This window comes from Electrona antarctica, assembly GCF_951216825.1.
Source record: "Electrona antarctica genome assembly, chromosome: 5".
Classification (NCBI taxonomy): Eukaryota; Metazoa; Chordata; class Actinopteri; order Myctophiformes; family Myctophidae; genus Electrona; species Electrona antarctica.
Genome location: NC_136810.1, coordinates 47866821 through 47879332, shown reverse-complemented (window position 1 = coordinate 47879332; position 12512 = coordinate 47866821). Strand labels below are relative to the sequence as shown.

General features: G+C 43.2%; 1 protein-coding gene across 7 annotated transcripts in view; it reads right to left on the bottom strand.

Moving 5' to 3' along the window:
- Positions 1-2910: 2910 nt before the first annotated feature.
- The window catches only part of ppp6r3 (protein phosphatase 6, regulatory subunit 3), a 42754-nt gene continuing 33152 nt past the window's right edge, over positions 2911-12512 (bottom strand). For 6 of the 7 annotated variants that reach the window (XM_079500494.1, XM_079500495.1, XM_079500493.1 and 3 more), the window contains 3 exons: positions 10375-10482; positions 9193-9270; positions 2911-4221 (listed from right to left, as the gene is read on the bottom strand). In XM_079500494.1, the coding sequence (XP_079356620.1) occupies positions 4170-4221; positions 9193-9270; positions 10375-10482 (238 nt within the window). In that variant the 3' untranslated portion in view covers positions 2911-4169. The remainder of the gene's footprint in view (positions 4222-9192; positions 9271-10374; positions 10483-12512) is intronic. The other variant, XM_079500496.1, reaches the window with a different exon arrangement.

Sequence of the window (12512 nt, the reverse complement as noted above, 5' to 3'; positions counted from 1 at the left end):
TATCTATCATAAACCTACATGCCTCGTTTGTGGATAGATGTCCTCCCGGAATAGCGATTTCGTGGAGCAATAAGCACGGGCTCGTCCGGGATTTGAACCCGGGACCTCTCGCACCCAAAGCGAGAATCATACCCCTAGACCAACGAGCCATGTCACCTAGAGCTGAACACCCAACACAAAACTCTCAGATAGTAATGTAGAGTTGTAGATCTGCATTTTTATGGAGGTGAACGAACAATAAAAAAGAATTTGATATAAGTCTACTACTGCAATAAAAAATCTCCAACTCCCAAGCATCTAACATTTCCCACTGTGGACAATGGATAAAATATAGCTAAACACCGTACACGGTGTACATACACGTGACACAACCAAGAATTACATTTAAAAATCACACCAGTGTGAAGTAAGTGGTGCAACTCCGTGTGGGGGTCCCCGGGGGCGAGTTTTTTATTCCTATGATGGGAGGGAATTTGGAGCGCTGTGATTGGTTGTCAGTGGAGTAGGAAGCGCTGGGTCTGTGTTTTGGACCGCACACAAGTGTTTATGCCTACTAGTACTCTATGACTAGTACTAACCCTATCTCTAACTCTAACCCTAAACATAACCGCAAGCAGGGGAGCAACGCATCCCTCACCAACCTTAATCCAAAAACTATTAACGTACCCCTCACCAACCTTAATCCAAAAACTATTAAAAAAATCCGCGGTAGTAAAAGATGTGGCGGAGCGGTAAAACGAGCGCTCCTAAACCTGAGCTATCCTAGGAATAAAAAACTAGCTCCCCGGGGGGTTCCAGACCCACAGGAACGCACCCAGGGTGCCGGCCCGATTCCGGCGAGCCGCCCCGCGTCCGAAACGGTTGAGAAATGACCGTGTGGGGGTCCCTCTACTGTACCCTGTACTGTACTGGCACACCCAAAATCACCATATCAGTTAATATGGTACAGGTGGTGAAAAACAACCATGCTGTTTTCGTGCTCAGACGCACCCGCCCCCCACACATTTTTTTAAGTGGTTGCACCACTTAAAAAATAACTGAACGTAACTACTCATAAGGTGCTGCCACACTATGGAAAGAGCCGCGCACGTTCTCGGCTGCGCGCAGCTTAAATTCTGAGTTTTTTAGACAGCTGGTGGGTGGAAAAGAAGCTCCACCTCCGCGGACTTTTTGCGCGACGGCCAGATTCCCGGAAACGGCTGTCGACCGTTTTGCGCTTAGGTGTGGAAAGGGCTATAAATACGATACCCTCATGAATCAAGGGAAGGCTCAGTGTTTTAGAGACCTGTGTGATTCAATTTCTACCTCAGTAGATTTATAATGCTATATTTTAAACAACTACCTCAATTTGGAACAGTTTTGGCATTGGTTTAAATTGGGGGCCTGGGGGCAAATGAGTTGTCGGAATGCCACATTCAATTAAGTTGTAGCTATAGTTTAAAAAGCGATAGGCCTACTAGAATCAAGGTTCCCCGGCCCGCTATAGGCCTACTATCAAGTGCAGTGACTTTCCACTTGCAATGGCATTATTTTGAAAACCTACATCGGTAACGTGTTCATATAGCCATCATTAACCTGTTGTTGCTTTTAGTGAGGACTGACTTTTTATATGATACTTCCATGTTGGTCGTTAGGGAATAGTTCAAAGTCCCTCAACCAACTGACTTTTATGACAGGGCACGAAGACCATACTTTAACTTAAGCATGTTGGTTTGCACTTTACAGCCCAGGAAAACCTCAGGATGCAGAATCAATAATTCCAGGGCAATATACAAGAATTCCTATCAGGAAGACATTCCCGACATTGATATTTCATAACTTTGTATTAACTTACTTTCTGCCTTGATAAATTCAAGGGACATTCAACTTTACAGTAGTAAAATCGCAGGACATGACAGGTTCAATCAGTTATTTTTTTTGAGTGTTGGGTCAGAGGAAATCTGTGCACACCATCTTGTGGAAAATAAATCATCGCATCCATGCCCATCAGACCTTGTCCTTCAAGCACCTGCAAAGACTTAGCTTCAGAAATCGATACAATTAACAAGGTGAAATTTAATTAATCTGAGAGCAAAAGGGGAAATAAAGATGTGGTAGTACCAATATAAATAGTTTATCCCCTTTCCAATGCTGGTACAGATACTCTTTTTATTACAAAAAAAGAATGAATCAATGGCTGATGCATGTTCTAAACAATGCCAATCATCTCCATCATCCGTTCAAACGGTCTTAACTTATGGTAGGCCAGGAGGTTCGGGTTGAGTGGCACAGGAACAGCAGAGCAGTACAGAGTAGACCCTTACAAGCCTCGAGAGAAAGCACTGATTAAATGAATCAACTCAGGTTTTGTTCACTCCACTGCCACTTTGCAACCTAATTGCATTTGGCAGAATGTTTGCTAGAAGGGAACCATAACCGCTGCTACAAAACAAAAATCAGAACCATGACAGCAAGTGAAAGCAAGGTATAGCCATGTTTGAAGCACAGAGCTTAGAACAGCTAGCCAGGGCCAACTCTTAAATTGTTCATTTGTAACTGTAGCCCTGTGTGTAAGTCCTACCAGTTCTCCACCAAAAGCAGAAGGTAGGGGCTAGGGGTACAATATGACAAGTAAGCGTTTGTTAGCCCCATTTGGCCATACCATGGAAACTATGCCGAATAAACCCTGGTTAGCCAGGCTTGGACCTGTAGAGGCAACCAGGCTACTAAATAAACTAGTCCACCCCCATTTGGCCCTTTGGTAGAAACAAAGCAATGAAATGTAAGCCCAGTCTTTTCCTTGTTTGGTCCAGTGCTGGAACCAGCCTAGTGACTGTTAAGTCATGCTAGCTGGCAGCTCGAAGATACGGGAGCCTGTGATTTGCAACAGGTTTTCTCAAAGACACTTGAGATTAATGACCCATTTCCACCAGACATTAAAATCACAATGCAGACCTATGTATTACGAAGCTTTTTAGGTATGAATCAAAGTCAGATCCACAAAGAGAATATTATTCAACAGGCAGTCTGATTCACTTACACAGGTGATTGTAGAGAATCCAGTCTATTTTCCTTCGTTGGTGAATTTAAACGTAGTGTCTGGAGAAAATCTAGTGCATCTTCAGACTGCATTAAGATTTCAATGTCAAAAAGTATATAATAAAAGCGCAAATGTGGTCAAAAGAAGCAGTCGAGACAAAATGGAAATGAGGATTTCCGACTTAAGGAGAGGTCACTGTTGTCGAGAGGCCGAACATTGTGGTAAAACGCATGTACTGTGCACATTTCCATTTCCCTAGTTCAGGCTCCGGTGACCGGCGCACATTCCTGACCTCTTCTAGCAGGGAGATGGGGAAAATCTCAATTTTCTTGAACGCACCATGCCAGAAGGGGAGAGAAAACATGGGTATGGCTCTTTAGTAACAAAACATTACCATCATTTAACCGTGATAATAAATTAAGTTAAAAACTATACCAAAAAGGCTTGTCAAATCTTGCTCAATGCAGAAGAATACAAGAGAGAAAAAAAAACAAAAAAACATTTACAAATAATACCTGTGGCAAAATAAACCTTTCGTAGTTTTTAAAAATGTTTCAATTCCATTCGTAGGAGAAGCCATTTGCTCAGATACAGACGAGTGCTGGGTGAAGATTTTATACATCTTGGTAGGTGGTTGCCTTTACTCAAATTAAATCTCAGACTGTTGCACAGGATAAATCCAACAACAGCATATTGGTCAGTTGGGTAACGCTCAAAGAGAGCATTCACCAATCTTCTAAATTCCATTTCTTATCCTTCCGTTATTCATCTTCCCATTTCTGTATACATTTAGTTTTTTTATAAAATATTTTATTCATACAATCATTTCTTTAACTATAGCAACATTACTATTTAACTTTGAGTGGCAAGATATCAGTCGAACAGATCATCACCTCATAACAATAGTATAGAAACAAATGCAAAAAAAAAAAAATCTGTATCCATTAGAGTATGCCTCTGATTTCGCTTTATTCTTTTCAGTTCGTTCTGCATCTGTACACCTGTCTGTGATGAGCCTATGGGATATTGCTGGTCCTGGTGGTGGTGTGTGATTGGTGATGCTCTGAGCAGTGGCCTCAGCTGATTGGCCAGAGGGAGAGAGCCCTGCTAGGCAGGAACAAACTGGCTGTTGGTTTGCTCAAGGCTAGTCTCACACTGGGCCGTTGACAGCTGGCTCTGAGGGCAACGCATTCTGCTCCAATCTTAAACAGAAGAGGGGGGGGGGGACAAAGGTGGAAAGGACATTGGTTTTTAAAAAAAGATGACAACAAATATATTGTTAGACAATTCTTTTGTTATATCAGCCAGGTTATGGTCGTCAAAAGAAATCAGTTTCACAAAGGTGTCACAACAGATCACAAGAGCCTACATGAGTTAAGCCTATAACATTCACGTATACGATATGAGAACCAGCATGGCGCTCGCAAAGTCTCGGGATAGACAAGAGTTCACGCTTTTCAGCTGGAACACAGCAACGGCGTTACTATGGAGTAAAGTGTGCCTCTTGGGTTACTATTTACATTATGAAGAGAGGATATATACAACAAATAATAATTTTCGATCGATGGAACTAAGCGAATTAGCACTAAAACCCCATTGAGGGCTTATGGCCACTATGATGCGCAGGCCGACCCGTAGTGCACAAGTCCCACGGGTTGAACTGAGGGGCGGGCGGACGCGTTAAAGATTCAGACGCAATATCGCGGGGTGGCCGAGGCGCATCAACGAACCCACAAAAAGAAAATTGCCTTCTTTCCCTTCTCTCTCTCCGAGTCTGTCGCTCCCTTTCTCCTGCTCTCCCGTCTCAATATACAATTACAAAGGACAGGAAAAAAGAGAAATGAGCGATGCTTCTGAGCGAAAGCGAACTTTTATGCACAATTACCTGGAGCTGAACATATCTGTTGCTTCGTTCCGTTTCCTAAAATCCTCACACGCTCTTTCTGGATAGTAATGATGATTGCACATGGTGCATCACGGCACCGCAAATAAGTTATAGATTCCGATGCAATATCGCAGGGTGGCCGAGGCAGATCAACGAACCCACAAAAGAGAATTGCCTTCTTTCCCTTCTCTCTCTCCCCCTCTCCTATTCTGTCGCGTCACGGCACCGCAAATCCAAATGCTTTCATTATAAGCTGTAGCCTTTGGTTGAATTTGAATAAACCATAATTGGTAGGCTAGGTGTCAGTAGAAAATGTGACGACAAGCACAATCTCTTAATTCAAGAGCGTGGACATTACGCGATGTCTGCGCCTCTCCATATCGTTCGATAAGGCATATAAAAAAATGATTTATACACCCAATGATAGCCACTTCACGGAGGATAGACCACTTTGAATTACAACAATCTGTTGTGAATTGGCCGAGTATGGCGCGAGTTAAAACAGAGGACATTGGTGTCCTCTGAGAGAGATGCGGAGGACTTGTGTAGCGGTGTTCTATACTTGTGAGGACCTCTGGATTCACACCGAGTGGCGTGTCGAAAATAGAATATCTGCAAGCTCATAACATCTGTGGACGAGACACTTGGTTCCGAAATCCGAGTGGAGCAGACATAAAAACCACACCCGTGTGAAGTAAGTGGTGCAACTCCGTGTGGGGGTCCCCAGAACTTCCAGACCAGTGCCCAGGGTGCCGGCCCGGTTTCGGCGAGCCACCTCACGTCCAAAACAGTTGAGAAATGACAGAGTTACCATGTGGGGGTCAACCAGGGGGTCCCTCTACTGTACTGTACTGTTTTGCTCCCGATGTGCTGGTTGGTACCTTGCATGGCTTCCGCCGCAATCGGTGTATTGCGGTGTATTGCGGCTGCACAATAGTGACACTTGGTTTTGAAAACCAACCAAATGCTATTTTCGTGCTCAGACACAGGCAGCCAGCCAGCCACACACAAAGCTACTTAATGAAGTGGTTGTATCACTTAAAAATAAATAGAAGTCAGCTATAATAGTAGCCTACAATAAGAGACATCGGCAACGTTAAATATAGAGGTTTAATATGCGGTAAGCCAACATTATAGGTTTATCATTAAATAGACCGCTAAATGACACGTTAAAAACGCCTTTGGCGCCATGGGCGGTGCTGAATAAGACGTTAAATAAGTATTTAGCGTGATCACACATGCCATGTTGCACTTTGACCAGACACCAGATAGGCTTCCCCATCAGTTAAAGTGTGAATCAGTCAGTTAACCCACAGCCAGCATACAAAGACCAACTATTTTGTATATTAGCTTTTCTGACATCTAGTGAGACAGAGAGCAAATGCACATAGCCAGGCAGACCCTTCTGACCCCATTCCAGCGTTGGGGTAAATGATACATAATCATACATATGTGATATGATACGCATCACGATACATGGTTGACAATACAATACATGGATATTGGTTAATTCATAGCAATATGATTCAATGATTTAAAGCATTTAGCAACTAAATTAAAATTGTGTGAAACGTGTGGATAGCGCAGGTTATTTTAAGGGAAACGTGTATTATGGCTACAAATAAGTAAACAGTGATTCTCTGCCGACATTGTATTTGAACACATATGGACACCTTGACATGAACACAATACACACCTTGACACGAACACAGAATACACACACTTAACGATAGACCAAGTGTAGCGATATTGAATGGAAAAGTAAATAAACCCCCCCTATTGTTTTTTTTCTTCTTAACCCTTAGAAGGTGAAAGACGCCAATTGGCGTCTTCATCAGAATTCCGTAAATGATCAATGACGCCAATTGGCGTCTTCGTGGTTTTTGATTAATCTAAACATATTAATATGCTCCGAAGCGCTGTTTAAATTCCTGAGCTTATATTCCAACTACATTACCCAGAAAACCCGTGTCACGTGACACACGTGTACGTGTTGCCATTGGAAGCTGGTCCCACCCCCTGTAAACAGTGGGGGCAGAGGGAGTCTTCATAGTTTTCATTGTTTTGCCTGTTTTGCCGTCTCGCCCGAGCGATTTTCTAGCAGAAAAAGTTGAAAGCAGTACTATTTATTTGAGCGAGTTTTGTGGTAGTAGTATTGATCCATACGCGTCCCAGTCGCCTTCTCCAGGCGGAGTAGCCCTGGTCCAGTGCTTACAGCGAGACTCGCTGCTCCCTCCCTCCTTTTTTCATTGTCTCCCCATCGTCGTCCGATGAGCTATACCGGGAAACCATTGAAGAAGACGATCAACCCGGAATGTTTTGAGGTAATCTTATTGTAGAAAATGCCCTTCTATAGTGATCAGAAATCATAAGATGATCGCTACAAATAGATGCTTGGATAATTACTACTACTAGTCAGATCATGACGCCAGAATGACTCACCACGATGGCCCCCAGCCATTAGCCAGCACCAAAGGTGCTGGCTAATGGTGGGGTTGGTGCATTGGTGCTGGCTAATGGCTGGAGGGGGGGTTGGTGTCGATCGGTTGGTTGGTGCAGTACAAATGTATCGTAGCAGGCATGCACGCATGGCAGTACAAGTATTTTATATTGTAGCGTGCCTTATAGGCGATCTGATCTTTAGAGTAATGTTCGCTCCTTTTATTTACTGTCTACAAAGACGGAGAACAAACATGCATCGTTTACTGAAGCAACGCGTGGTTATGACCTTGCTACAAGGATCGGAGGGGGGACGGGGAGTGAAGCTAACAGTAGCGTATTATATAAGATCTGTATGACGTTTCATTGACGTCTGAGCTTGCATGATAATCGCATTCATTGTATATTGTATACAATCATGATTGTACATTGTTTAGTGTGTCTCCGTGTGATGATGATGATGATGTCAGATAGCCTACGTCCCCCCCCCCAACTGGCTATTGGCCGGGCTGACTACAGCTAAATGTTTATTTTTATATATTTAGAACTGGCATCAGATGAGGAGGAGGAGGATGATGATGATGATGATGATGATGATGATGATGATGATGATGAAGAAGACGAAGAGTCAAGACTGCGATGGAGTTCTCCGACACTGAACCGGATGCATTCATTCATTTCAGTTGTTTTTTTTAAATTTAGCCTACACACACACACCGTCAAGAACAACTGGAATGCAGTGGTTTGGGGACACTGGGGAGTTAGGGGACAACTGTTTTGTATGTAGGCCTATTTATTTTCTGTAATATTTATTATAATTGTATTATGTTAGTAGTCATAAAAAATAAAAGACGCTTTTACAATGAGTTAGACCTGTCATGGCTATTTTGTTCACTATTCTGAGGTTTATGGTTTGACTAAGCGAGTTTCAACTGTGATTTACTCTGTAACGGTAGATGGTAAGAACCCAATTTTTTGTTATAATACAGTATACATTCAAGTCTATATTTTGATACATATCATGGGCACAAAGTCATATCAAAACAATGTCCTTGGATGTGTTTTTTATCAAAACTGTTTCTTCACAACAGGTTTTTTAGATACATGCATGAATAGACAAGGTACTGGTAAGACTATGTAAACATGGTATATATCAAAATGTGCGTTAGAATGTCTAATTTTACCCCAAAAAAGAATTGAGTTTATATGATGTTCCATTTCAGAGCTAGGGGGACTTTTAGCTGGATAGGTCAGATTGATCATGACTGACCATGCTATTTATAGATGGAAAAATATCTACAGTGGTACATGTGAGAAACTTTTTATTTTATTTTAATTGAACTAGACAACTCACCCTTTAAAATGAGATATTGCATGGCTATGTACGCCCAGCAGAAAAAAAGTTATTTAGAAAATAAAACTTCAACCGGGCATAACTTTTTTTGTTGTCCTAGAAACACTACCCAGTGTAAATGCAGGCTCTTTTAAATGGCTTCCAACACAAAAACTAAACATTTTATCAACTCAGTTCATTTTTTTCCTGGAAGCAGACAAGCCAAGCTTTCTCTGAAGGTCTTTCGTTGTCACACATTCACAACAGAGAATTTTCAATAAATCATTCAAAAACGCCATTCTGCCATAGAGAAGTCTAAAAACTATATAGAAATCCTTGAAACTCTCAAAGAGTTAAAATTGCCAAATACAACGCACAAGTCTCGATACAATCGATTATTTGCATTGCAGTGACAAGCCCACCAGCTTACTATTATTGACATGCATTATTAGACAGCCTGGTCACAGCACAGCCAAGCCCTCTATGACTAAACATGTGTGCATAAAAATAACCTACTTGGCCTCCTCCATAGCAGACTGGTCCTCAAGAGGGCCGTTGGGAACTTCTGTAGCTGGGGACCGACACTTCTCACCGCTTGTACAAAGTAAAAGATGAGATCAATAAATAACCATGCTTTTTTATGTCACCATAATGTACTGTTTGTATTTTATATATTTTTTATGATACTTAACCCATTAATACCTGGAACACATCTGTGTCACCTTAGCTTTTAACCACCATTACTTGAAACTTTAAATAGCAGATATACAAGCTCATAGCGTGGCATTGAGTGCCACGCTACGAGCTTGTAGATCTGCTATGTTTGAAAAATCATGAAAATGAGTGCAAATCTTTGAATATATATATTCTTTTACAGCAAAGTTTTTAACTCAAATTGTTGGCTTCTGGCGGGGCCCTGGAACAATATATTTTCAGATGGGGGGCCGGCGACCAAATACAACAAACATAGGTTTTTCAGAAAACTGTCATGGTTTAGAAGACATTTGTAGAATCTGGTATCAGGTCTGGTATCGGGTCTCAACATTCCATCTCTGGTGTTTACGTGTGGCGACGACCAGAGCCATCTAATAGAAGAGTTGCGATATAGAGGGGGCAGAAACCGAGCGCTCGAGCGCTGTTCATGCAGCCTGAACTGAGCCAAGCTGGAAATACATTGTTTTCAACGAGGGCGGCGCAAACAAGAGCTATTTTAAGCATGTGTGCAACATGACAACTGTTTTAAAGTATTGTACAGTAACTAAAGTCTCTTTAATGTTTATGTTGTACTATTACTGCAAAACAATTTAAAATAAAGGGATTTAAGATCATTAAAGCTGGGCTGTTGCCTGAGTCCAATGCATTTCTGCCTACTTCCGGTCCAGGACATGGCCCAGTTGGTTGTCCCCAGTCTCAATAGAAGTCTATGTAGAGGCCTGGGCCGTGGCTCAGCGGTCCAGGCACCTTGGCCGGTAGCCCGAGTCTGGCAGTGTGCCACGGGTTCGAGTCCCGATCCCGACGGCCTTTACTGCATGTCACTCCCCTATCTCTCTCCCCCATTTCCTGTCCCTATATAAAAAATATAAAATAAAGGCGAAAGCCACAAAACAAACATAAAAAAAGTCTGTGTAGGAGAGTCGCCATTGGACTGGCCCCATGAAGTGAACTCTGTCTATATCTAAGGCTCTAGCGACGACTGACCTGGTTTTAGGGCAGCAGGCCGAGGCTGGGCTGCTGGCGGACGGGCCCGTTCTCTGCTGCTCCACACACTCCCCTACTACCTCCGACGAGCAGGGCGATTCATCATCACTGCAACATACACACGGCACAACGTACAACTCAATGCTTTTCTGATGTCGCTTAAATTATCCCCTTCCCCAACAACACCCAACAACACACACACACGCACACACAGATGAGACATAGAAGCATGCTTGATGGGGTAACAGATCACAGCTTCTTGATGGGGTAACAGATCACATCAAAGTAACACAAGAGGAAAACATAGGCAGGAGTTGTGTTGAAATGGGGAGGGAGGGGTGCTAAATACATAATATGCAGGCAAAGCATCAAAATGTACAGCAAATGGATAAAGTTGTTTTCTTCTTTTTGATTAGCTGTATCGTCCTGCTACTGTACAGCTACAGTACTGCTGTTCAAAGTGGTAGGCAGGTTCTACACACTGACTTTGGTACAATCATTTTCCAAAACGGTCTTTGTTGCCGGCCGTCAGTCTTGCTTTGTGTCAGAGAACCACCAAGAAGCTCTTTCAGGACTAGTCGGAAGAATCCAAACATCCACCTAAAAACCCACATTCAATATTTTGGCTTTCGACAGTTACAACAAATCCACCATCTTGGAACAAATGCCGGTCTTCACTCAGTAGAACCAGTAGAAGCATACCCAATTTTGTCATCAAGGTAAAAAGGAATGAGACCATAATTTGCTAGTGCTTCTACAGACAGCAGGAGGGGAAAGAGCGTCATCTGCTGGGCCATTAATAGGAACTGCAGGCTTAAGAAATCACTTCCTGGTCTTCAAATCCAGCAGAGAAGCCTCCTGGGCTACCAACTAAGGCTGTCAACGAATATCCCATATTCGAATATTCCTGTGAAGTGTGAATATTAATAAAAACAACCTTCAACTATAAAGAATTACGGTTGGAATTAAAATAAAAAATATCGTGAGACTGCCACTCTAGGTGCATGTAACCTTAAACGACAGCTGGTCTTGCGAGAGGCAGAAGTGAGAAGTCTGCACTCAAGGCTCAACTTCATCGTGCGATGGTGTCATGCAAGTCCACAATGCATTGCTGGTGCACCGCCTAGTGGGCTTGTAGATTAGCTGTGTTTGCCACAGCACAACGTAGAATTCGTTGTGAAGAAGAATTCATACAACTAAGAATAAATGAGCCGCTTCGCCCACACGCACGCGCGCCTCGGTAGGCTTTCGAGTTGCTCGTTACTAGAAAGCACACACCAATTAGTGTGACAAGTTCTTATAATTTTTTTATCCCACGATTTTGCAACCCATTTTTTCACCCAGTGTCAATTATCTAATGTAATCCTGGGCGCTACACTTCCTCTGCCAACCTGGGGGGGGCAGCGGACTGACCTCATGCGTCCTTCTATGCATGAGTCCAAGATGCTTCTTTTCACCTGACAGGGGGGAGTTACCCCAGCCGGACGTAGCGCGTGGAAGGAACACTTTATTCCAACCAGTTCCTTTCCCCTCCATCAGGCGCCCCGGCTGGCCAGGGGGAGGTAGTTTAGAGACCAGGATTACTGCATGTTTTGTGTGAGGGTACCTACCCTAGGGGACACGGGGAGAACATACAAACTCCACACAGACAGGCCCTTTCGCCAACCCCGCCTCGGGTATGGGCACTGATGACGCGGAGGAGAGAACACGCCCACAGCATCCCCAGTGGGAATCGAACCCAGGACCTTCTAGCTGTGAGGAGACAGCACTACAGACTGTGCCACCGTGCCCCATTAGTGTGACAAGTTAACCAGTTCTTCCTTGCTCTATGACAAACATTTCCTCTTACTTGAATCCATTTAGAAATTATGCACCTTTTGGCGAAAGGCCATTAGCGTTCATCCTCCCGACAATTCGCACTGCAAATTCCATTGCAGTGCGAGCTCATCGTGGTATAGAAACCAACATCTTGTATAGGACCAACCTTGCCATCTTAACAGCCCTGTCAGTAGTGGGGCTAAATGGTAAACAAAGAGGCAGTCACTACTGTGGGATGAATGACTCCAAATCAAGTCTATAGAATGTGATGTTCATCAAGAAGGCATCGTTTTGTGTTTAACACCTTGATGGCCCGGACC